Consider the following 25,492-nt stretch of genomic DNA (forward strand, 5'->3'; position numbering starts at 1 on the left):
GACGTTAGACCTGCGAGTGGTTGTGAGGGACGCAGACGTCATGTGCTCGTTGCCTGGAGGTTGTGCCAGCGTCCTCGGCGCCCTGGAGGCTCCTGGGCACGGATGTGGATCGCTCCCAAGCCCTGAGGACAGCCCCAAGTAGGGGGGTTACTGAAGGTCACTGGGAAGTCACCTCGGATCACTTGCTTGGGTTCATGTGGGCTGTAGCGTCCTGCACTGCCTCCGAGGCCTGCACGTATGTTCCTGCATGTAGGGACTCCAAGATCAGCGACCGAGTGCCTCCCAAATCCCAAGACACTGGGCTCACCTCAGTATCCCTCCTGCCTGTTCCATTCTCCTCACCCTCCTCTCAAGGTCTTCCTGTGCCAGGCCCCCCACCACCTGCCTGTGGATCCTTCTTGCCAGGTCCCTTTGTCATCTACCTGTTTTTCTCCATCACCTGGTTTAGGCCACGCAGCCTCTCCTGCCATCTACCTGCCTGTTGCTCTCTGTCCTTGTCCTGCCCTCTAGGCAACTAGGTGACCCCTTCCCGATGACTTCCGCTGTGTCCTCTGGCTCCAAGGTTGCTACAGTACGACCCACACAGCCCTGTCTTTCCCTGTAGTACTTCCAGTTGTTGACTGTGTGACAGTCCACCTCCCAAGGTGGTGAAGTCTTGGAGTCAGGGATCTCCTGGGACATTTTTCTTCTGTCCCCACAGTGCACCTATCAACATGCTCTTGGATATATCAGTCAGTAATCTTTCACTGGGGAGAAGATCACAGGAGGAAATTTAAGAAGCTGACTGATTAACCCTGGCTTTGCAGCTGACTCACTCTGACCTTGAGCAGACTATCTAACTTCTTTTACTTGTTTTCCTCATCTTAAAGCTATTAGTATCAAAACTGTCTTTGCTGAAGCATGTACATTTTTGAAATAAATAAATTTGTGTCTGGTTTTGCAAAGCTGCTGTGTTCTAAGAGAATAGGGTGTTGGTGGACTAGGTCATCATCTTTTCAAGCCAGAGCTGAATTGTTTGTTGTGACTTTTTGAAAACGCTTTTGAAATTTAGGCCCATATTTATCAAATGTTTAAGACACAACCAGTCTTTGCATGATTGTTATTTATGCCATATGCTTACTTTTGACAGACTAGAAGACTGTCATCATTAACTTAAAAATTGTTAGTTGTTTTCAGCAATGAGAAATGGCTCTGAGGTTGAGATCCAAAGCTAATTCAGCCCAGCTTTGTTTTTCAGGCCTACGTTCAGTATAATGAAGATAACGTGGACAGGAATGTCCAGACTGAAGAGGTTGAGACTCAGGAAGTGTGGACCCAGCACCCAGGGGAAGGCGTGGCCGTGTCTGGGGGTAACCAGCCTCTGCTCTCGACCCTGGGAGTTGTGTTCACTCCCTTTCTTGTTCTTTCCTCCGTCTCGAGTGTGGCTGTCACCACGTGACTGTGGAAACACCAGAGCTCTTCCAGACACCACCCTTAGCACCTGCGTGGAGCTGGAGGCCTGGGCTGGGCCCTGATCAGGGTTCACAACACTTGTTCCTAAATGGAAAGGAAAGAGCCCACGTGCCAAACCAGCACTTTGCAGATGGGCTTCTAGAACACTCTCTGCTCTTAATTTGGGGTAGTCTGTTCTCATTCTTAGAGAAGTTTCATCTTTAAGTACATTTTCCAGGTATGTCATATCAAGACAGATGGAAGCCCCTGGAATATGCAGAGTTCTGCTCACCTTGGGTTCTCCTCGGTTATTTATGTGCTAAATATTGCTTTACTGGTGGTGGATTGTTCCTTCTGAGGAATTACCTCTGTTACTCCCTTTCCTCAGGGAAGCCTCATCGTAAGAAAATAACACACCTAAACGTAACACATACATGATAAACTGATGCTTTAGGTAGGATTCTGTTTACAGACTTCTGAGAAATCAGGAGGCGATCTAGAGGATGAGATGGAACCCCCTGGCTTCCCCTCCAGGGCTCCTGGTTCACTCGTACGCCCTTTGACGTGTGCGACCATGACTGTGAGAGTCGCGCTGGCTGGTTTCATGTGCGCTGTTTTTTTCAGGGAGTGAGCGGAGCGGCCCCCTTGATGCCGCCGCCGTCGTCCCGAAGGTCAACACGCCCCGCCTGTGCAGCTTCCTCCGGGCCGCTTGCCAGGTGCGCTCTGCCCTGGGCAGGGACCCCAGCAGCTTCTGTGGCTGCAGGCACTGTCTGTGTGTTTGGATTCTGTACTGTAACGTTGGTTGCTTGCATTTTAAAATGAATATAGACTAAAAAACAGACATACAAAGTCAGCAAGGTGAGCACACATCTAGGGTATTTGAAACTAGTAAACTCATGACTTTAAAAACTGGTTATGGAATCTTCAAAGTCCGTACAAAGGTCGAGGGGCGGCAGGTGGCCGCTGCGTGCTTCAGAGGTCCCAGCTTGCAGCCCTTCACCTCTTGAGCCCCGTTACCCACCCCTCAATTATGTCAAAGCAAACCACGGTCACCATCCTGGTCCTGCGTGGGTGTTTCTGTTTGAGCCCCTGGAGGAAGAGGATCAGGGTCCGTAATGTTTCTCAGTACATCAAGTGCAAGGTCGGCGTTTGTGTTTCTTCAGTTGTCTCGTATTGTTTCCACGTCAGCTCAGAATTCAAGTATAAAGCACCGATAAGTATAATACACATGAACCTGACATGTAGATTCAGAATGAGCCTGTCCTCAGCCCTGTGCTGGTCTCCGAGCTGCGTGGCGGAGCGTCTGTTCTTTACGAGATACGACCGTGCTTTCACACGCTTGCACGTGACGTCAGCCGCTCTCAGTGAGGGTTCACACACTCGGGTGCCGGTGACGTGGAGGAAAGGTGGGCTGGAGCAGGAAGCAGGGGCGGCCGGGGTCGGAGACCTTGGTCTCACTGCTGGGCCTCCCGCCCTGTCCCGTCTGTTCTCAGTGGGCACCTCTCCCGAGTCCACCTCACCTTTCTCTTCCCCATCGTCGTCCTGAGCGTGACCCACGACCCATGAGGGCAGTGACAGTGATTTGCTGTCACACTGGGTCCTTACCGCAGCCCGGTGAGCAGGAAGTGGTGCTGTAGGTGGCATTTCCATGCCCCTGTTTCTTCTCGGAAAGCTGGAGGGTCCCTTGCCCCACTCCCGTTATTTTAGCAAAAGGTTTACTATGAAAAATGACATCCAGTGTTAAATAATGGCTCTGGAGTTTATGTTAATGGAACTTTACCTGGTAGTTTCTATTATTGTGTGGAAAGGACAAAATAATTTTATTCTGTCCGTTTATACGATATCTTGGACTTAGGCAGTTATTTTAAGAAACAGGTAAGATTAGGTAGTGCTTTGTTTTATCTTGTAAGATGAGTCCATTTGAGAGTGTTGAAGAAGGACTGCTCATGTGTCTCTGGAAGGTGATTGCGGTTCTGCTTGAAGAGGATCGGGTGGCGTCGGAGCCGACCTGGACACCCCGGGCGCAGGACTGCCCCCTGCGCTTCAGCGATAGCTCCGCGCAGCTGAATACCAGCTTGCCGTTCCTTCAAAGTAAGCGGTCCTCAAAGTCAACATTGACGTTGAGGCAGTGACCCTTACTGTTACACCCTGTGTTAGCATGACGTTGACGCAGTGACCCTTACTGTTACACCCTGTGTTAGCATGACGTTGAGGCAGTGACCCTTACTGTTACACCCTGTGTTAGCATGACGTTGAGGCAGTGACCCTTACTGTTACACCCTGTGTTAGCATGACGTTGACGCAGTGACCCTTACTGTTACACCCTGTGTTAGCAGGGGGATTATTGAACAGGGAGCGGAGGTCCAGCTTCTGCAGACTCGAGCGCGTGTGTTCCAGGAATGATGGGCACTCACGGGTAGAGGAACGGTGGGAGCGGCGTGAGGGAGCGTCCGGGTGGGAGTCGTGTGGTTAACTTAGCCCAGCGTTGACTTAGATTTAAGTTGATCTGTGGTTACAGAGCATAAAATCCACCAAAGTGAAGCCCGTGTCATCACACATGGAGCGTGACTGCATGTGGTCGTAAACGAAACAAACTGCTTGGGCGTGACCAAGTGTAAATTGCTTAAGCGGGTCGCCTCCTTGTTTTTAAAACAAGTGTCTGGTGAGGGCTTGGGTGGCAACCACGGTCCTGGTCTGCGTGGAGAAGGGCAAGGAGTGCAGGGGCCCCGCAGTCAGCTGTGCCTGGTGCTTCTGGGCCTGCGTGACCCGGTGCATTGGTGCCGCTTGTTCTAGAAGTTCCTCTATCCTGCCTGCTGTAGAGATCTAGATTCGTATCCATGCCTCTGCACTGACCATTAGCACAAATGGCATTGTTAATTTAAAAAACTCATGTTGTTTGAGGGTATTTTTGTTTTTAAAAGGTAAGAGTTATCCTATTAGAAAAACAATAAATCATTGCATCTATAGCATTCAAAATACAGCTGTCCACACCACCACCTCCCCCTGCAGCCCAAGAAACAGGAATTAAAGCAGTCCTTTCCTCCAGGAGCTGATGAGTGATGGCAGCTTCACAGATCCAGAGCTGGGGGCCGGGTGTGCTTGTTCCAGAGCCCTTAGTTAGAGACAGAGGATGCACGGGTGTTGTCCGGAACTTGCCCCTTAGTTCCGAGTGTGGGCAGATTGGAGGTTTTTCTTTTGTTTTAGTAAAGTGAGTTTTGAGGTAACAGGAGAGGAGGTTGGGACGGCAGGTGTCCTTGACCTGGGCCTGGTTCACGTTACCTGGAGCTGAGCTCCGAGGGAGTGACCCGGGACCCTCACAGAGTCCGCTCGATGCCACCATCGCCAGGAAACGCGCAGCGCTGGTGGCCCACTCATTCTTCTCTGGGTGCCACAGATACTCAGGAGTGTCTGCAGTGTCCCAGGCCTTGGAGTCACAGTGGACAGACAGACAAATCCTGCCTCTGTAAGTGGACCGAACGAGGGGAACAGACAGTGCGTCTGAGGGACAGATATCAGGAGGAAGATGGGTGTCAGGCAGGGTCCCGTTGCCGGGGGAGGAGGCACTGATGGGGCAGCTGTGATGCCCCACCCAGGTCACCTGCGCTCCCACGGGCCCGTGGGAGTAGCTGATGGACAGCGGAGTCCCAGGCCGCTTTGTGCCGAGTGCGGAGGAGGGTGGCTTCTAGCAGACGAGGCCAACTTGGACGTTTTCAAGTCGAGCTTGGCCATTTGTAAAAACCTCGATTTCAGGTGCGGGCATCTTCGAAAGACCATGTTTATTTCTTCATTAGGCTGAAATGTATCTGAATAATCTGAAGTATGTTAGTTTAACGTGGATTCTGGCAGATCACTAAATGCAGAAACATTTTTCTTGTCTTATCCTCAGACCGGAGAGTATCCTACCTGCATGCCTCTCAGGTTCAGAGGCGGATGGTGGTGTCCGTGCACGGGCGACCTGGGAAAGCCTTCACGCCCCTGCTGGATGGCAGATACGTGCTCTGCGTGTGGGACATCTGGCAGCCATCGGGGCCCCAGAAGGTCCTGATATGCGAGTCGAAGGTACAGTCCGGGAGAGCCGTGGTGTTACTAGCAGAGGGCAGGCACCAGGAGGGCTTCCAAGGCCACTGCTTTCTGTCCCTGCCACCCCAGATGTGTGCAGGGTGACGAGGTGCAGAAACTCCTAGTTGGCAGGACCAGCTGGACGGAGGGGCCAGGTTACTGCAGCCTCTCAGTCCCTGGCGTTCAGCACTGTTGTGCCTGTGACTTAATGGACACATGGGCTCTGGCGCCGCTGGGACCCCAGAAGTGTGCTTCCCGGCTTGCTGCAGTGGGTCCGGATATTGTAGAGCTTTCTTTTTTTTTAAAACATCTTTATTGGGGTATAATTGCTTTACAATGGTGTGTTAGTTTCTGCTTTATAACAAAGTGAATCAGTTATACATATACATATGTTCCCATATGTCTTCCCTCTTGCATCTCCCTCCCTCCCACTCTCCCCATCCCACCCCTCCAGGCTGTCACAAAGCACCGAGCTATTATCCCTGTGCCTTGCGGCTGCTTCCCCCCAGCTATCTACCTTACTACGTTTGTGTATATGTCCATGACTCTCTCTCGCCCTGTCAAAGCTCACCCTTCCCCCTCCCCATATCCTCAAGTCCGTTCTCCAGTAGGTCTGCATCTTTATTCCTGTCTTACTCCTAGGTTCTTCATGACATTTTTTTCCCTTAAATTCCATATATATGTGTTAGCATACGGTATTTGTCTTTTTCTTTCTGACTTACTTCACTCTGTATGACAGACTCTAGGTCTATCCATCTCATTACAAATAGCTCAATTTCATTTCTTTTTAAGGCTGAGTAATATTCCATTGTATATATGTGCCACATCTTTTTTATCCATTCATCCGATGATGGGCGCTTAGGTTGTTTCCATCTCCGGGCTATTGTAAATAGAGCTGCAATGAACATTTTGGTACATGACTCTTTTTGAATTTTGGTTTTCTCAGGGTATATGCCCAGTAGTGGGATTGCTGGGTCATATGGTAATTCTATTTGTAGTTTTTTAAGGAACCTCCATACTGTTCTCCATAGTGGCTGAACCAATTCACATTCCCACCAGCAGTGCAAAAGTGTTCCCTTTTCTCCACCCCCTCTCCAGCATTTATTGTTTCTAGATTTCTTATGATGGCCATTCTGTATAGAGCTTTCTTAATGTGCCTGAGATTTTCCAGGTCGTTGGCCGCGTGCGTTTCCTGCCCCTGGTTAGTGGGGCTGTGGTGTGACGACCACGCGGGTACAGTGGGAGAGCTGCCCTTTTACGCGTGTGTTTCTAGTCATGTGGTCCTTGACCTCAAAGTCGTCGATTTCCTCCAGAGCTGTGGAGAAGGATTACTTTTATGGGTATCAGTTTTGGGGGCTTGAAAATAACGACTTACTGTGATGCAGGATGTAAATAAAATGGCAGAAGAGGCATCAGCCCTTCTGGGCCACCTGATGGGGCTGAATGGAGGCACCGTGGCCACGCCCCGCAGCCGCCATCCCTCCCGTCACCCAGGGAGACGGCACGCAGACGCCCTCGGCTTCCAGGTGGAAGGTCCACGGGCACCGGTGCCTCCACTTGTCAGCCTCCGGCTTTCTATGCATCTTTCTAGGTCACGTGCTGCTGCTTTAGCCCCTTTAAAGCCTTCTTGCTGTTTGCTGGGACCGTGCACGGCTCGGTGGTCGTGTGGGATCTGAGGGAAGATGCCAGGATCCATCATTACGTGAAGCTGAGCGGGTGCTTCTGGACGTTCAGGACCGCAACCTTTTCCACCGGTCAGTGACACTGCCCGCCAGCCCAGGGTCTTCCGGAGCAGCCGTGAGATCCCTTTGCATCGTTCATGCAGGTCATCCCAGAGGACGGCTCTGACCTAAGAGCAAAAGAGACCTGTGATAAACAGGAGAAACAGCCTCCTTCCGGCAGCTGCTCGGGCAGTGGCAGTGGTGATGGGAGCGCTCCGTCCTGTTAGCTCTGGGGACTTCAGGTCCTCAGTGAGATGACGCCCAGTTTTAAATCAGTCTGAAGTGCGTTGGTGTGTGCGCTCCTGTGGCTCAGACAGCCCCACTGGAGGCTGAAGGAGAGAAGTAGTGGCCTCTCAGGGGTCAAAAGGCACCAGAACCACTGGAGCTGCCAGGACCCCTAGTCAGACTCCTGTGAATACTTCATGCCAATGCGGCTGCTGCCGCAACCAACCACAACCACAACCACAATCACAATTCCGACCACAGCCAACTACAGCCATAACCACAACCACAATCACAATTACAATTCCAGCCACAGCCAATCACAACCACAACCGCGAACAAGGACAAGCACGACCACCACCCCACCCTGCCCCGCCCCTGCGTAGGCACTTGTGTTCCGGGGTTTTCTCTCAGTGCTTTGTGGACGTGACCTGTTCAGCACCCGTCTCTGCCCACCTGCCAGTGCTCAGGGGTGGGAGGCTCGTCCACGAGCACAGTGACCTCGGGGCAGGGCCTGCACTCAGACCTGACCGTCTCTCACCGTCCTTCTCCCTGTTCCTGCCCAGGGACACCCCCCACCCACGCACCCAACACACAGCTGGCTTTGCGTCTCCCCGTCTTCATGAGTCCCAGGATCGGCTTTTTCTCTGTAGTTTTACCTTCTCAGAAGGCAAATGATGGGACCCTGCAGGGCCCAGGCCTTCAAGCCTGGCCTCCGTCCCTTCGGGAGATGTGCCTGTGGTCACGGCTGTGTGGGGCTCAGAACGTCACCCCTCCTTCTCTGGGCAGGGTCCTCTGCTGGGCACCACGTGGGTTTTTGCGCCGGCTGGTGGGTGGGCTCCTGGTTAATTCCTGTGGCTGGCGGTCAGGACTGGAGCCTGCACCCCAGGCGCCACGGGCTGAACGTCCTCACCCGCGGGGCCGGCAGACTTCCTGCCCTTCTGGTGGGTGCGAGTGTGTCTCGAGGTTTTATTTTGTGTTTCCCTGAGGACGTGTGATGCGGAGCGTCTCCAGGTGCTTATTTGCTGTCTGTCTTCAGTGGGGTGTGTTTAGGTCTTTCACGCATTTGTAAATTGATTTGTTGCTTCTTACTGTTGTGTTGTTCTGAGGCCTTGTGTTCTCTGGACACAGTCCTGTGTCAGGCGTGTCGGGTGTGCCTCCTCTTCGCCAAGGAGCCTGATCGCCCCTGCCTGGAGCACCGCACATATACTGCGTATCTCTATACATTCTCTGAGTACATCTGTGTTTTATACATAAAAGGGCAAGGTTTCTTTTGTCTCCCAGCAACCAATTTTTGCCGCTTTGGGGGTGAAATTGCCACTATTGAGAATGTATGAGTTTATAGGTACCTTACGGGTTTGATGCTGTTAGAAAAGATACCTTTTAAGAATGTGCGTTTTCTAACTGCTGCTATTACTAATTCAACTTTGAATTCACCACCGTGTTCAAAACACTAAAACTCTTAAGTTTTTAAACTTAATTACTCCATTAACATGCTGCCTTCGTTTTCTTTTGCCATCTAAACATTGTCATTAAAACCTTCGAAGTTTCAGTAACCTCAGGTCCAGAGGACACCCCTTCCTCAGCTGGCCTCCCTCAAGTTCATTGAATCTGAAACCCTGTCACTTATTCTTCATTCCTGAGACCGTTTTGTCTTTTTCTTCAGTTTCTTTCTTGAGTTCAGCCCTAACTCTCATTTTCTTTCTTGATGTTTTTTAATCCATTTTTGTTCTGGGTTTCTGATTCCAGGTGTTTTTGTTTGTTTACGTGCTTTAAATACATTTCCAAATGTATTTTTGAAGAGATGTGATGTAGTTTGGAGTGTTGGATTTTGGTCTTCTGTTTCATGCTTGTTTTTTGGAGGGGGAATTTTCTTGGGTTGAAATGCTTTCATTTGCATTTTCTCTCGCATTTCCTTCGGTAGCTTTGTGTGGAGTTGGTCTGTTCTTTTCTACTCCTGGACATTTTGTAGGTGGATATGCCAGGTCAGAGGAGCTCTGTTCCATTGGACTGTGAGGTGTCGTTTCTTTAAAGGTGCTGCCCTTGGTGGGGGTGGTGAGCCTGCAGCTCCCGAGTCTCCCTACTCCCCGTTCCCTGTGCTGCTCTGGCTGTGAGGCCCCCGTTCCCCCGCAGCCGGGGAGGCCCCAGCTTCTGCTCTGTCTCTGCGACTCCCTCTTGCCGTGGAGAGCCCCCCACCCGCTCTGTCCATCCTTGTACCTGCCGTCCTGCAGACACAGGGCCCGCCTCTCACAGGTGTGACGAGGTCTGCGGCCTCTGCTCCTCGGTGATGCTGAGAGCCATGGCACGTGTCCTTTCACTGTGGTCCGCGTGGCCTGTGCTTGGGAAGATGTGCCTGTCCCTGCACAATGTTAACTGTATCCCACGACTCACGGCGTGCGTGTGGTGCCTGTGCTTTTCATCCTCAGACGGTGTCCTGACGTCTGTAAACCACCGCAGTCCCCTCCAGGCAATAGAACCCATCGCAGGGTCTGTCTGCAAAAGACAGAGCTGTGTGCTTTCACCGTTTTCTACTCAAGAAGGTACGTGACCCTTCACTTCCATAAAGTCCTGAGCTCAAGTTGTGAGATGTGGTTTCCTGGTCATGAGCCGGTCTTTCCCCGGTTCTGTCTTCACTAGAGCCAGCAGGCCTGTCCTTCCACGTCGCTTCCTTGGACGAGAGTGGGGTTCTCAACGTGTGGGTGAGTCGGACGTGCGAGCGCTCACCCCAGGGTTTGCGTGGTGGTCGGTGCTCTGTGGTCGGGGTGGCAGGGGGAGATGCGTGCGGAGCAGGGGCGACCATGCAGTCAGCTACGGTGGGGAAACCAGGACGAGACGGGCTTGCTGGGAATGCCTGTGGGAGTGAAAGGGGAGCAGTGTCAGGGCCGGAGGATGCACAGGGCATTGACCGGTCACAGAGTGTAGAGGAACAGGTCGAAGAAGGGAATTTATAACTTTTAAACGCTAGTCTTTTTTCTGGAGCAATTAAATTTTTAGTGACTGTTTCACGATTATTACACGTGCTGACACTCATCTTCAGTGTTCATTTCAGGTGGTGGTTGAATTAGCAAAAGCAGATACTGCAGGTGCAGTAAGTGACTTAGGTAACTATTAAATGAAAACTGAGTTTAATCAACGGTTGCTAAAATCAATAAAGATTAAAGATACCGATAACCGCTTTGAAGAATCAGTGATTAGCTGCATGGAAAATGAAGATTAAGTTGTGTATTTTATAACCTGTCGGCTGTTGAACAGGCCCCTGATGCCCTTGTCACGGGAGGCCCGTGTGTGTCGTCTGCTCTGTGCTCCCTGAGGGCGTCCCCGAGACTCGGTGTCTAAAGGCCCGGGTGTGTGTGACCCCCAAGACCTCTGAGACTGGAGCCACCGGGGGTGGGGGGGCTCTGCGGCCGGCAGTTTGCTGTCCCGACGCCCTGGGCTGGGGCACCGAGGGGCCGCCCGCCTGCACTTCCTCAGCAGCTCCAGCCGCTTATTTAATGACCGGCCCCTTCACCTTGTTTGGGCCGGGGGCACCCCCGTAGAGCCAGCCAGAAAATAGGACCAGAGTCACTCTGACTTCTTGAAATGAGGAGGGGCCGGTGCTGTGGACCCCCCCCTCTCCTGGAGAAAGGATGCGGTGGAAACCATCCTGAGGGGCCTCTCTTCTCAGCCTCGTCTTCGTGCAGCATCCGCTCTGCTCCCTGTGAGCAGGGGCTGCCGTGGGTGTGGGACACCGGGCGGGGCGGGACGGGGCTAGAGGGGCCGGAGGGGGCCTCCCCACCTGCATGACGAACCGAAACCGGCGCGGGAGGACATTTGCAGGAGAGGGTTTCTGTGGGGAATTGGCGGTTTGTTAAATATTGATTTTTTTTCTTTTCTTGCTTAAGTGTACTTCCCTTTTTAAATCAAATCTAAAAATGTAAAGGCTTTTTGATATTGAATCCACCAACGCTCTTCCCCTAAGGCCCTGAAATGCAAATTCTTAATTCATATCCTAAGGCAATTGCAGGAACCTCCCCTGCGTGAGGGACAGAACACTCTTCATCAATCTGCATTTTTGTATTATTTCCTAACACAGATATTTAAGCAATGAAAAATAATTCCAGGCAGATGTAATTGGATTTTGGTTAACTTGTATTACGAGGTGCATTTACTTCTGGTTTCTCTGTTTGTAGGTTTACTACCTGGAGGGAGGATAAAGTTGGTGCACGGTGCCGCGGTTCAGCTGAGTGACAGGTAGGTCTGTGCCGCATCCCTGCTCACAAGGCCCTGTTTCCCACAGGAGGAAATAGCGTTAGGTAGTAAGGCATGGCCAGGCTGGCACTGAAGAGCCCCAACTTCCCCCACTGTATTTTTGCTAAATAGTTTATTTGCTACTTAGTTTATTATTAATGAATCAAAGTAATAAATGCAATTGCCAGGTATAGAGCTAACATTTTTCTTTGATTAAAATATTTTCTATCTTATGAATTGGTACGATTTGACTCTTTTTCATCCAGTTTTAATACAACCCTGAAGTTAAGTAGACAAGTTTCAGGAACTAGAAGCATTGGTATGAAAGTTTTATTCAGAAATTCGGTTTCTGTTTTTACTCAAATAATATGATGTAAAAATCTTAGATGTATGAATATTGTTTGTGGTATTTATATATTTCATGTTAATTTATTTCCCGAACATGTCTTTTCTCATCTTTTCACCGCAGTCAGGGCCTAGCTATCAGCCTGTGATTTACCCTGGAAAACGCTTTGATATTAGCCTGACTTTTCCTCATCAGACAGAACACCTCTGGGTTGTATCAGTGAACTCATACATGCTTCATGATTGTAAATCACCTGCTGTTGATTTCAGTATAATTATGACAAGGAGTGAGTTACGCTGAAAAAACTCATCTAATACACTGCAGACCCCACCACGGGTGGCCCCCTGACGGCTCACTGAATTTCTGTGAGACCATTCTCATCTCCATTATGGCCGTATCACTTCATACCATGCATTGCATTTATCTTTTAACTATAAGTTTCTCCTGTACTTAACCATACGCTCTTTAAAGGAAGGCGTCACCTGTAGCTGATGTTGGGTTTTCCCCGCTAAATGCGTGGCACTGCCTCCCCCAGGTCCGGGTGTAACAAACATCTGTCCAGACCGTGTCCGCACACTTGCCGAGTGGCGTGTGTTCTACCGGCTGCCTCGTGGTGCCTCTTCCCTCAGGGAGGGCCCTTAAGTGCAGACAAGTGTCCAGTAGCCACTGCAGCCGTGGGGTTGGCGTCTGGCAGGGGTGGTGGCGAGGGGCTGGGCTGAGAGGCAGGCCCCCCGGCGGCTGCCTGGCCCGGAGCTCCGCAGGAGCGGCTCTCCAGAGCCCCTCTGCCAGGCCTGAGCCTCCCTCCCTCGGCCCCGAACACGGGCATCCCGGGGAGGAGGGGGGACCTTGGGTGAAGTGCCCCTGGCCCCTGGGGCAGCAAGGCCTCCCCTGAGAGTGGCCGGGTGGCACGTCTCCTCATCCCCGTGGCTCGGCACACGCGTCAAGTGCTGGGGGGAGCCATGCTGAGTGGGGGCTCGGAGGAGGGACGGCCGTGGGACAGGGGCTGAGATGAGAGTCAGGGAGCCTGCCCCGGGCAGAGGGAGCCCAGAGGCATGAAGACGCCGACGGTTTCAGACCTGCCAGTAGGTTTGCTGTCAGGAGAAGGGTAGAGTCGGTGGCCTGACCCTCAGGAGGGTCCGCTGCGCCGAGGGTTCAGACAGTTCTCTCGAGGGTGACGGGGACTCTTCTTGGAACTCTACATAAGGAGGGGTGTGTCTTGTTTGCAGTTTAGATCCATGAACTTGGCAGCAGTGTAAGCGTGGAGCAGAGGAGGGGACTTGGGGAGAGCTTCGGGAGCTGCCGTGGGGGTGGTTGGAGATCCGAGATGAGAGCCTGAACCAGGCGGCACTCGCGGGGACGGAGGGCTGGGCTCAGTCAAGGGTGGGATTGAGCACACCTGGTGGCCGGCTGGCTCCAGGAACCGGGGAGAGCCTGCCTCTCGCCCAGGTGTCCAGCTCAGCTGAGGGGCACCATGCAGCTGAGGACCGGGGGGAGGAGGGGGCCTGGGGGCGGGAAGGGCGGACGGGCGGGACCCGGCCCAGCGTGGAGGTGCCCAGGGCAGCGGGCCCCGAGGCGGGGATCTCGGCTGGAGGTAAGAAGAGAGGGGAGGACTGAGGGGCCGGATCCCCGACCCAGGACTGGGGCAGCGTAGCAGGAGCAGCCCTGGGCCCTGGCTGCTACAAGGTAGAAAAGCAACAGCACACTAGATACGGTCTTTTAAAAAGCGAGGAAAGTGCCAGAATAAGGGCGGAGCTTCAAGTCAGCCTGCAGGGCAGCGAGCTGGAGCTGACCCCCGCCTGGGACCCTGGGACGCACCGCCTCTCCAGCGGGAGAATCCCAGAAGCCGAGTCGGGGTGCGGTCAGGGGTCCTCAGCTGAGGAGCGAGTGTGGGGCAGACCAGTGCCTGGGGGCTGTCAGCACTGGGACAGCTGCCTGTGGGGGGCACGTCCACGGCCAGGCTCATGGGGAGGGTCACGACGCTGCCATGTGAGGGACACCCAGCAGGGTACGAGAGAGAATTGTGCGATCAGAAAGACATTTCTAGAAATGGAACTGTTGTCTCTGAAATTTAAGTCTGTGAATGAAAGAGTGGCTTAGACAGTAGAAGAAAGAGCAAGAGGACGGGCTGAAGGAACTGTGCAGAGCCTATGGTAAGCGAAGGGGAAAGGAACTAGAAGCGCGTCCAGTGGCAGATGGCAGGTGACGGTGTTAAGTGTCACCTCCGCCCTGACAGTTTCAAGACTGCCCATCTGTTCATCTTTGCTGTTTTCCAGCCTTTCCCATAAAGGTTATGAGTTTTGGGGCTCCACACAGACACTGAGCGTTAAATTTCTGCCTTCAGACTCTAATCGCTTTGTTGTTGGCACAGACATGGTGAGTAAACGGTCTAGATTTCATTCTGTAAGTATTTTTGTTGGAAGTAAACTTACTGTTTGCTTTAATCAGAATGTTGATTAAATTGCTTCAAGAATAAGAGCTTTACCCCGCCTGGTTCCCCCCTTACTCTCCCTTCAGGGCCTCATCAGCCATGGCACCAGACAAGACATGAGAGTGTCTCCCAGGTTGTTCAGGCCCCAGCAGCAGGGCATGAGGCCGGTGAAGGTGAACGTGATTGACTTTTCACCGTTTGGAGAACCGATATTCCTGGTAAGAACGCCTGTTTTTTAAGCACTGATTCTTTCGCAGCGTCTGCTGGGATCCACAGCGCTCGGGTCTGGTCTCCTGAAGTCCCATCCGTGTGGTCAGCACAGCTCGTTCCATGAGGCTGTCGTCTGGATCTTCTTCAGACCTTTTATTCTGACGTCATTTTCGGCTTGTAGAACAGTTACAAGGACGGCACAGAGCGTTCCCCCTCGCCCCCCACCAGCCTGAGTGTGCAGTGACACACTTGCCGTGGCCAGGACGCTCCACCCCAGGGGCTGGGTGTTGGTCTCCTGTAGCCCAGGTCAGCCCTGCTCTCTGCGGGTCTGAGTGCAAGCCCGCGACTGTCCTGACAGTGTCCTTTGTGAGCAGCGTCGTGGCCCGGGTCACGTGTCCTGTTCAGTCACCGTGGCTCCTCACCGCCTTCACTGGGACCGGCCTCAGCATCACACAGAGGGCCTGGGCGTCCTCACGATTAGATGCAGGCCTCTCCTGACCATGGGGCCCCCCCTTCCCCGTCTGGCCAGCCAGGGCCTGCTGCTGCGTCTTAGCCCCCGTGTCGGTCACCAGGCGGGTTCTGTCGCCCTGTCATTAATTCCGTGGGAGCTGTCGCTGGTCGGAAGACTGCCTTTCCTCACGATCGTGTGTATTTCTTGTCTAAACGTGGACACACGAGGCTTTTCACTGTCTTCAGTGCGTCTCAGATTCGCTGCCTGCCTTTATTCCACTGCTCAGATGGTCCCCCCGGGGGAAGGGGTCCCTGGAGGTGGTTCTGACATCGTTCCGGGAGCCCCTCTTTGCTTTCTGGCACAGGAACCCTCGGTATCAGCCATTACTCCAAGGAGTCCTGGCTCCTGTTAGGAGAAAAATACTTAGAAACCAAGACCTGGGCAGTCAGAAGTGCTTGTGTACAGGACACGACATCGAGATCTCTTCTGGTCTCCATCTACTCACCACCCACCCGGCGTCGCACGCACACCCTAGTCCCCGGCTGGCCCAGGGTCCCCTCCACCCTCCCGACAGTGGGCACCTGGCTCTATTATGCATAAATCTGTTCATTTACTTTAGAAGCTTTCGTGATTGCTATATCTTGCCTCTGCTTTTTTTGAAAGATTAAATATGTGAAGAATTAAATATATTGAGTAAAAAGGAATTGTTTCCTTTTCCTAGGCTAAAAGTTTAGTCTTTAACTAGGCCAGCTGAGTTTTGTTTTATGGAAATTTCAATCCAAAAGGAACGTAAAGCCATATTATATGTGCAAACGTATGTGATTTTTTAAAAAAAGATGTCCGTCTTGCCAGTCTTAATGTCGTATGCTTGAGTCAGCAATATTCAGCTATGTTAAAAATAAACACCTATTTATATGTTCACTGAATTCACCAATTATTAGCCCTTTTGGGGAGGGGCAGGGGGTACAAAGTGTATCAGCATCTCCAAACGCTCACCTTCGTGATTTGTGAGGACAAGATTTAATGTTACGATTTTATGTTTGGAAAACAAAATATAAACCAAATATTTTTGCTGTACAACAAAAAAAGCTGATGTCCTGAAAATTTTCCTTGGCTACTGAGCTTGAGTAAAGAAGAGGAAAGAACTGTGATAAGGTTTCCCCGCCTCCCGCAGGCTGGCTGTTCTGACGGGAGCATCAGGCTGCACCAGCTGACGGCCGAGCACCCGCTCCTGCAGTGGGACGAGAGCACCCACGGCCGCGCCGTCATTGGCCTGCAGTGGTCCTCGACGAGACCGGCTGTGTTCCTGGTCCAGGACGACACATCCTGTGTGTATATTTGGGACCTCCTGGAGAGCGATTTGGGTCCTGTCGCCAAACAGCCCGTCTATCCGGACAGGTAAGTCTGATGAAACTCAGGATGAGCTCTCCTAGGTGTTTTTTTGCAGAAGCATCACTGATGGTCTTTCTTACTTGATTTATGTATAAGGCCACCACACTTTAAAGTATGGTTATTTATATTTAAATATTAGTTTTATATTTATATATTTGAGTAAGATCTTGAAAAACCACTTTAAAGTGTGTTTGTTTCATATTTAGTCCAAAATAGTCTAAGGATCAAAGAATTATGTTATCTGTCGTTCATTTATTTATATTGAGGTATAACTGATGTAAAACATACTGGTTTCAGGTGCACAACATAACGATGCGAAGTTTGCATATAGTGTCTTATGATACGTCTGTCACCTTACATAGTTCAGAAGCTTTTTCTTGTGATGAGAACTTTTAATATTTACTCTCATCAACTTTCAAATATGCACTACAGTGTTATTAACCATAGTTGCCATGTGTGCACTGCGTCCCATGGCTTGTTCATTTTATAACTGGAAGCTTGTACCCCTTTGCCCGTTTGGTCCACACCCCACCCCCTTCCTTTGGCAACCACCAGGCTGTTCTCTGTCTGTGAGCCTGTTTTGTGTGTGTATGTGTGCAGGGTGGAGGTGGGGTTTCACACAGAAGTGAGATCACACGGTGTTTGTCCTTCTCTGTCTAACTTATTTCACTTAGCGTAATGCCCTCAAGGTCCATCCATGTTGTCACAAATGGATTTCCTTTTTTATGGCTGAATAATATTCGACATGTATATGGATATATATATATATATACACACACACACACACACACACACACACACACACACACACACACACACACATATATACACAAAACATCTTCTTTATCCGTTCATCCCTTGATGGACACTTAGGTTGTTTCCATGTCTTGGCTCTTGTGAATAATGCTGCACTGGACATGGGAGTGCAGATATCTCTTCGAGATAGTGGCTTCATCTTCTTTGGATAAATACCCAGGAGTGGAATTGCTGGATTGTATGTTGGCTCTATTTTTAATTCTTGAGAAACCTCCACACTGTTCTCCATTGTGTCTGCACCAATTTACATTCCCACCAGCAGTGCAGGAGGGCTCCCTTTTCTCCACACCCTCTCCAGCATTTGTTATTTCTTATCTTTTTGATGATGGCCATTCTGACAGGTGTGAGGTGATAGCTCATTGTGGTTTTGATTTGCATTTCCCTGGTGATTAATAATGTTGAGCATCTTTTCACTTGTCTGTTGGCCATCTGTGTGTCTTCTTTGGAAAAATTTTCTGTTTAGATCTTCTGCCCATTTTGTAATTGGATTGCTTGGTTTCTCTGCTATTGAGTTATATGAGATCTTTATGTTTTGGTTATTAACCCCCTAACAGATGTATGATTGGCAAATACTTTCTCCCATTCTGTAGGTTGCCCTTTCATTTTGTTTCTGGTTTCTTTTGCTGTGCAGAAGCTGCTTCGTAGTCCCACCTGTTTGCTTCTGTTGCCTTTGCTTTTGGAGCCAGATCCAAAGTCATCCCCAGGTTGATGCCAAGGAGCTCCTCCCCCCTGTGTTTACAGCGTTTCTCCTCTTCCTTCTCCCCCCTGGGAAGGTGGGCAATCGGGAGACTCGGGATCACACGGCGTGTGCTTCTCGATTTCAGGCTGGTGGCCATGACTGTCGTGGGTGAAGCAGAGAAGACCCGCAGTGGCTTCCTGGCCCTGGTGCTGGCCAGAGCCTCAGGCGACCTGGACGTCCAGTACTTGCGGCGGGAGTGGGTGGCCCCGGTGGGCGACGAGCTGCAGAGGCTGCGGCTGCTGCTGCGGGAAGCCCTGTAGGTCATGGGATGCCGCGAGGAAGCCGTGTGGTGACCCCGATGTTACAGCTGATGGGTGTACATTCGTGTAGATAGAAGGCGTGTGTCTGTCCAGAGTTAATTTTTCAAGAATGTCACTTCAATATGCCATAAATAAATTACTATTTTTGAATGGAAACAGCAGACATTTTAGTGTATACTGAACTTCAAAGGCAACAGAGAGCCAGGTAGGATGCTCTTTTCCAAGAATATTTCTACTGATTTTCAGAGCAGCTTTAAAATATTGTAACATTTATTACTAGATTTTTAAACAATCCAAATAAAAATGCATTTAATGAACAGTTTTCTTAGTCATACATAAAATGACATATTCACAGGTTTAAATTAAAGGACTGACTGCTGAAATGACCTCCCACCTGTGTTTCTTTGATACTTTGTTGGACTTCCGCTGGTAATGTTGGGATGTCTGTTCAGACACATTTGCACTATGCTTTATTGTTAAAAATTAGTTTTGTCTAAAGATGATGCAAATATATAAATTCTCTTAATTGTACAGTTATAGGGATTTAAGGACAGGAGAATTCTGGGGTGACGGCCTTTGCCTACACCCAGTGTCACTGACACAGTGACAGGTGAGAGTTCAGTGGGAGGCAGGTTTGTTCTCTCTGGGCCACATGTGTCTGCTGCTTCGCCAGCGATGGGACGGTTTCACCCCAGAACTGGGACCAGGCAGAGAACAGTCAGGCTCCTAGGGCCTGGGGCACCCTCAGCAGGCCAGCACCTGGCGCTGTTCACCGAGTTTCTCATGAATCCCTGAACTTCCCATCGTCCTCTTAGGATGCTGCGCCCTGCCTACACCTCAGAACTGCGGCGCTGCCCAGATCCCGGCAAGGACCAGGAACCGGGCGACGCGACCTGCGGGCACGGAGGCGTCGGGCCTTGACGGCCCACCGTGGGGTCCATGCGGGCCCCCTGCGCTCGCCTCCTGCGCCACTGGAGCTCGGCGCCCGGCACACCTTGTGTCCAGCGCCGCGGGGTGAAGAGGGGTCGGGTGGTGTCGTGGGGGGGGCGGGTCCGGGCGCTCACCTGGACGGTGTCCAGTGGGTGCCTCCCGTGGGTGACCTTCGTGGGAGCCCCTCGCGGCAGCCCCCCACCCCAGCGGCTCCCCGGGGGTTTCTCGCGGGTCCAGTCCAGGGTCTCCTCCACCCAGGTTTGGGCTCCATCCTCGAGACTCGCGGACCCGCCCGCCGAGGCCTTTGCTCCTTCCGCGCGACCGGTCCCGGGAAACAGCAAATGAGAGTGTCGTGTCGTGTCGTGTCAATTCCCAGGGAACCAACAGAGTCTGAAACGGGTGGAAGTGAACAGTGCAAAGCAGAGGCCAGAGAGGGCGACCCCCGTGCAGGCGACGCTCCCCAGCCCCGCATCCAGCTCCCCGCCCCCCTCTCCCCCGAGAGACCGAGACCTGGTCGCGCAGACCGCCACACGGGACCCGCCCCGGAGCCCCGGAGTCCGCTCCACTGCCCGGGTCAGCAGCAGCCTCCCGCAAGGCCAGCCCCACTGGGCTGAGCCGAACTGACCGGAACCTGTAAATCCATCGGGAATATTTAATTTATGTACAGTGGTTAGAATAGAAGAATTCTCTTAAATATGACGGTACCATCTTAAAATTATAAAATGGGATATTACCGGTTTTTTTTTTTAATTGGAGTAAAATTGCTTTACAGTGTTGTGTTAGTTTCTGCTGTACAATGAAGTGAATCAGCTATATGCCTACATATATCCCCTCCGTCTTGCACCTCCCTTCCCCCGTTTCCCCCCCATGTAGGTCATCACAGAGCACTGAGCTGAGCTCCCTGTGCTATACAGCAGGTTCCCACTAGCTCTCTGTTTTACACATGGTAGTGTATATATGTCAATCCTGATGTCCCAATTCGTCCCACCCTCCCCTTACCCCACTGTGTCCACGTGTCCATTCTCTACGTCTACATCTCTATTCCTGCCCCACAAATAGGTTCATCTGTACTATTTTTCTAGACTCCACATATATGCATTAATATACAGTATTTGTTTTTCTCTTTCTGGCTTACTTCACTCTGTGTGACAGACTCTACGTCCATCCACGTCTCTACAAATGACCCAATTTCATCCCTTTTTATGGCTGAGTAATATTCCATTGTATGTATGTACCACATCTTCTTTATCCATTTACCTATCGTTGGACATTTAGGTTGTTTCCATGTCCTGGCTGTTGTAAACAGTGCTGAGATGAAGATTGGGGTACATGTGTCCTTTTGAATTATGGTTTTCTCAGGGTATGTGCCCAGTAGTGGGATTGCTGGGTCATATGGTAGTTCTAGTTTTAGTTTTTTAAGGAACCTCCATACTGTTCTCCATAGTGGCTGTACCAATTCACATTCCCACTAGCAGTGCAAGAGTATTCCCTTTTCTCCACACCCTCTCCAGCGTTCATTGTTTGTAGATTTTTTGATGATGGCCGTTCTGACCGATGTGAGGTGATACCTCATTGTAGTTTTGATTTGCATTTCTCTAATGATTAGTGATGTTGAGCATCTTTTCATGTGCCTCTTGGCCATCTGTATGTCTTCTTTGGTGAAATGTCTCTTTAGGTCTTCCACCCATTTTTTAATTGGGTTGTTTGTTTTTCTGATATTAAGCTCATGAGCTGTTTGTATATTTTGGAGATTAATCCTTTGTCCATTGCTTCATTTGCAAATATTTTCTTCCATGCTGAGGGTTGTCTTTTTGTCTTGTTTATGGTTTCCTTTGCTGTGCAAAAGCTTTTAAGTTTCATCAGGTCCCATTTGTTTATTTTTGTTTTTATTTTCATTACTCTAGGAGGTGGTCAAAAAAGATCTTGCTGTGGTTTATGTCAGAGAGTGTTTTTCCTATGATTTCCTCTAAGAGTTTTATAGTGTCCAGTCTTGCATTTAGGTCTTTAATCCATTTGGAGTTTATTTTTGTGTATGGTGTCAGCGAGTGTTCTAATTTCATTCTTTTACATGTAGCTGTTCAGCTTTCCCAGCACCCCTTATTGAAGAGTCTGTCTTTGCTCCATTGTATGTTCTCGCCTCCTTTGTCATAGATTAGGTGACCATATGTGCATGGGTTTATCTCTGGGCTTTCTATCCTGTACCATGGATCTATATTTCTGTTTTTGTGACAATACCATAATGTCTTGATTACTGTAGCTTTGTAGTATTGTTTGCAGTCAGGTTGCCTGATTCCTCCAGCTCTGTTTTTCTTTCTCAAGATTGCTTTGGCTATTCAGGGTCTTTTGTGTCTCCATACAAATTTTAAGATTTTTTTGTTCTAATTCTGTGAAGAATGCCATTGGTAGTTTGATAGGGATTGCACTGAATCTGTAGATTGCTTTGGGTAGTATAGTCATTTTCACAATATTGATTCTTTCAGTCCAAGAACATGGTATAGTATATTTCTCCATCTGTTTATGTCATCTTTGATTTCTGTCATCAGTGTTTTATAGTTTTCTAAGTACAAGTCTTCTACCTCCTTAGGAGGTTTATTCCTAGGTATTTTATTCGTTTTTTTGTGATGGTTAATGGGATTGTTTCCTTGATTTCTCTTTCTGATTTTTCATTGTTAGTGTATAGGAATTCAAGAGATTTCTGTGCATTAATTTTGTATCCTGCAACCTTACCAAATTTATTGATTAGTTCTAGTAGTTTTCTGGTGGCATCTTTAGGATTTTCTATGTATAGTATCATTTCATCTGCAGTGACAGTTTTACTTCTTCTTTTCCAATTTGCATTCCTTTTATTTCTTTTTCTTCTCTGATTTCTGTGGCTAGAACTTCCAAAACTTTGAATAAGAGTGGTGAGAGTGGACATCCTTGTCTTGTTCCTGATCTTAGTGGAAATGCTTTCAGTTTTTCAACACTGAGTATGATTTTTGCTGTGGGTTTGTCATATATGGCCTTTATTATGTTGAGGTAGGTTCCCTCTATGCCCATTTTCTGGAGAGAGTTTTTATCATAAATGGTTGTTGAATTTTGTCAAAAGCTTTTTCTGCATCTATTGAGATGATCATACGATTTTTATTCCTTAATTTGTTAATATGGTGTTTCACATTGATTGATTTGCGTATATTGAAGAACCCTTGCATTCCTGGGATAAATCCCACTTGATATGGTGTATGATCCTTTTAATGTGCTGTTGGATTCTGTTTGCTAGTATTTCATTGAGGATTTTTGCATCTATGTTCATCAGGGATATTGGTCTGTAATTTTCTTTTTTTGTAGTATCTTTGTCTGGTTTTGGTATCAGGGTGATGGTCACTTTTGTAGAATGAATTTGGGGGAGTGTTCCTTCCTCTGCAATTTTTTGGAAGAGTTTGAGAGTTTGAGAAGGATTGGTATTGTCTCTAAATGGTTGATAGAATGTGAATGTGAAGCCATCTGGTCCTGGACTATTGTTTGTTGGAAGATTTTTAATTACAGTTTCAATTTAATTACTTGTGATAAGTCTGTTTATATTTTCTAATTCTTCCTGGTTCAGTCTTGGAAAATTGTACCTTTCCAAGAATATTGGCATATAGTTGTTTGTAGTAGTCTCTTATAATCCTTTGTATTTCTGCGGTGTCAGTTGTGATTTCTCCTTTTTCATTTCTAATTTTACGGATTTGTGTCCTCTCTCTTTCTTTCTTGATGAGTCTGGCTAAAGGTTTATCAATTTTGTTTATCCTCTCAAAGAACCAACTTTTAGTTTTATTGATCTTTACTATTGTTTTCTTCATTTCTATTTCATTTATTTCTGCTCTGATATTTATGATTTCTTTCTTTCTACTGACTTTGGGTTTTCTTTGTTTCTTGTTCTCTAGTTGCTTTAGGTGTAAGGTTAGATTGTTTATTTCAGATTTTTCTTGTTTCTTGAGGTGAGATTGAATTGCTATAAGCTTCCCTCTTAGAACTGGCTTTGCTGCATCCCATAGGTTTTGGGTTGTCGTGTTCATGTTGTCATTTGTTTCTATGTATTTTTAAAAAATTTCTTCTTTGATTTCTTCAGTGATACCTTGGTTATTTAGTAGTACACTGTTTAGCCTCCACGTCTTTGTGTTTTTTACAGTTTTTTTCCTGTAATTGATTTCCAATCTCATAACATTGTGATCAGAAAACATTCTTGATACAATTTTAATTCTCTTAAATTTTCTGAGGCTTGATTTGTGACCTAAGACGTGGGTCTCTATCCTGGAGAATGTTCCATGTGCACTTGAGAAGAAAGTGTATTCTGCCACTTTTGGGTGGAATGTCCTATAAATATCAATTAAATCTATCTGGTCTGTTGTGTCATTTAAAGCTTGTGTTTCCTTATTTATTTTCTATTTGGATGATCTGTCCATTGGTGTAAGTGGGGTGTTAAAGTCCCCTACTGTTATTGTGTTACTGTCAATTTCCCCTTTTATAGCTGTTAGCCTTTGCCTTATGTATTGAGGTGCTCCTATGTCTGGTGCGTAAATATTTATAATTGTTATATCTTCTTCTTGGATTGATCCCTTGATCATTATGTAATATCCTTCCTTTTCTCTTGTAACAGTCTTTATTTTAAAGTCTATTTTATCTGATATGAGTATAGCTACTCCAGCTTTCTTTTGATTTCCATTTGCATGGAATATCTTTTTTCATCCCCTCACTTTCAGTCTGTGTGTGTCCCTAGGTCTGAAGTGGGTCTCTTGTAGACAGCATATATACCTGTCTTGTTTTTGTATCCATTCAGCCAGTCTGTGTCTTTTGGTTGGAGCATTTAATCCATTTACATTCAACGTGATTATCAATATGTACGTTCCTATTACCATTTTCTTAATTGTTTTGCGTTTGTTTTTGTGGGTCTTTTTCTTCTCTCGTGTTTCCTGCCTAGAGAAGTTTCTTTAGCATTTGTTGTAATGCTAAAGGTTTGGTGGTGCTGAATTCTGTTAGCTTTTGCTTGTCTGTAAAGCTTTTGATCTCTCCATCGAATCTAAATGAGATCCTTGCTGGGTAATTTTGGTTGTACGTTTTTCTCTTTCATTACTTTAAGTATATCCTGCCACTCCCTTCTAGCCTGCAGTTTCTGCTGAAAAATTAGCTGATAACCTTAAGGGGATTCCCTTGTATGTTATTTTTTGCTTTTACCTTGCCGCTTTTAGTATTTTTTTTAATTTAATTTTTGTTAGTTTGATTAATATGTGTCTTGTTGTGTTTCTCCTACTCTTTATCCTGTATGGGACTCCCTGTGCTTCCTGAACTTGGGTGACTATTTCCTCTCGCATGTTAGAGAAGTTTTCCACTATAATCTCTTCAAATCTCTTTCTTTTTCTCTTCTTCTTCTGGGACCCCTATAATTCAAACGTTGGTGCATTTAGTGTTGTCCCAGAGGTCTCTGAGATTGTCTTCAATTGTTTTCATTCTTTTTTCTTTATTCTCCTCAGCAGTTATTTCCATCATTCTGTCTTCCAGCTCACTTACTCATTCTTCTGCCTCAGTTATTGTTATTTATTCCTTCTGGTGTATTTTTCATCTCAGTTATTGTGTTGTTTATCTCTGTTTGTTTGTTCTTCTAGATCTTTGTTAAATATTTCTTGTATTTTCTCAATCCATGGCTCCATTCTATTTCCAAGATTCTGGATCACCTTTACTATCATTCCTCTGAATTCTTTTTCAGGTAGGTTGCCTATTTCCTCTTCATTTATTTGGCCTTTTAGGTTTTTACCTTGTTCCTTCATCTGTGACATATTTTTTTGTCACCTTATTTATTATTTATTTTGATGGGTGGGATTATGTTCCTATTTTACTGGTTGTTTGGCCTGAGGCATCCAGCACTGGTGTTTGTAGGCTATTGGGTTGAGCTGGGTCTTGGTGCCGAAATGAGGACCTCCAGGAGATCTGACTCTGGTGAATATTCCTGGGGTCTGAGGTTCTCTGTTAGTCCAGTGATTCGGACTCGGAGCTCCCACCACAGGAGCTCCGGCCTAAACCCTGGTTCATGAACCAAGATCCTGAAAGCCATGTGGGGCAGGGAAAAAAAAAAGGAGCAGAAAGGAAAAAAGGAGGAGAGCAATAACAAAGAGTAAAAAATAAAATTAGATTAGAAAACTAAGAGATATGTTAGAAAGAATTTACAAAATAAGAATATAGATGAAACAACAACCAGAAGGTAAAACAGACCTACAGTAGTAAAAAAGAAGAGAAAAAAAAAAAGC

At 48.3% G+C, this 25,492-nt stretch overlaps 1 protein-coding gene across 1 annotated transcript in view; it reads left to right on the forward strand.

Moving 5' to 3' along the window:
• The window catches only part of DYNC2I1 (dynein 2 intermediate chain 1), a 45,702-nt gene extending 26,479 nt beyond the window's left edge, over nt 1–19,223 (forward strand). The window contains exons 13-26 of the mRNA XM_065883636.1: nt 1,238–1,349; nt 2,056–2,147; nt 3,393–3,522; nt 5,318–5,490; nt 7,082–7,244; nt 9,860–9,973; nt 10,071–10,132; nt 10,483–10,534; nt 11,603–11,663; nt 14,280–14,379; nt 14,521–14,652; nt 16,270–16,493; nt 18,128–18,298; nt 19,118–19,223. Coding sequence (XP_065739708.1) covers nt 1,238–1,349; nt 2,056–2,147; nt 3,393–3,522; nt 5,318–5,490; nt 7,082–7,244; nt 9,860–9,973; nt 10,071–10,132; nt 10,483–10,534; nt 11,603–11,663; nt 14,280–14,379; nt 14,521–14,652; nt 16,270–16,493; nt 18,128–18,298; nt 19,118–19,223 — 1,692 coding nt within the window. The remainder of the gene's footprint in view (nt 1–1,237; nt 1,350–2,055; nt 2,148–3,392; nt 3,523–5,317; nt 5,491–7,081; nt 7,245–9,859; nt 9,974–10,070; nt 10,133–10,482; nt 10,535–11,602; nt 11,664–14,279; nt 14,380–14,520; nt 14,653–16,269; nt 16,494–18,127; nt 18,299–19,117) is intronic.
• The last annotated feature ends 6,269 nt before the right edge of the window (nt 19,224–25,492 follow it).

Source organism: Phocoena phocoena, chromosome 9 (genome assembly GCF_963924675.1).
Source record: "Phocoena phocoena chromosome 9, mPhoPho1.1, whole genome shotgun sequence".
Lineage (NCBI taxonomy): Eukaryota > Metazoa > Chordata > Mammalia > Artiodactyla > Phocoenidae > Phocoena > Phocoena phocoena.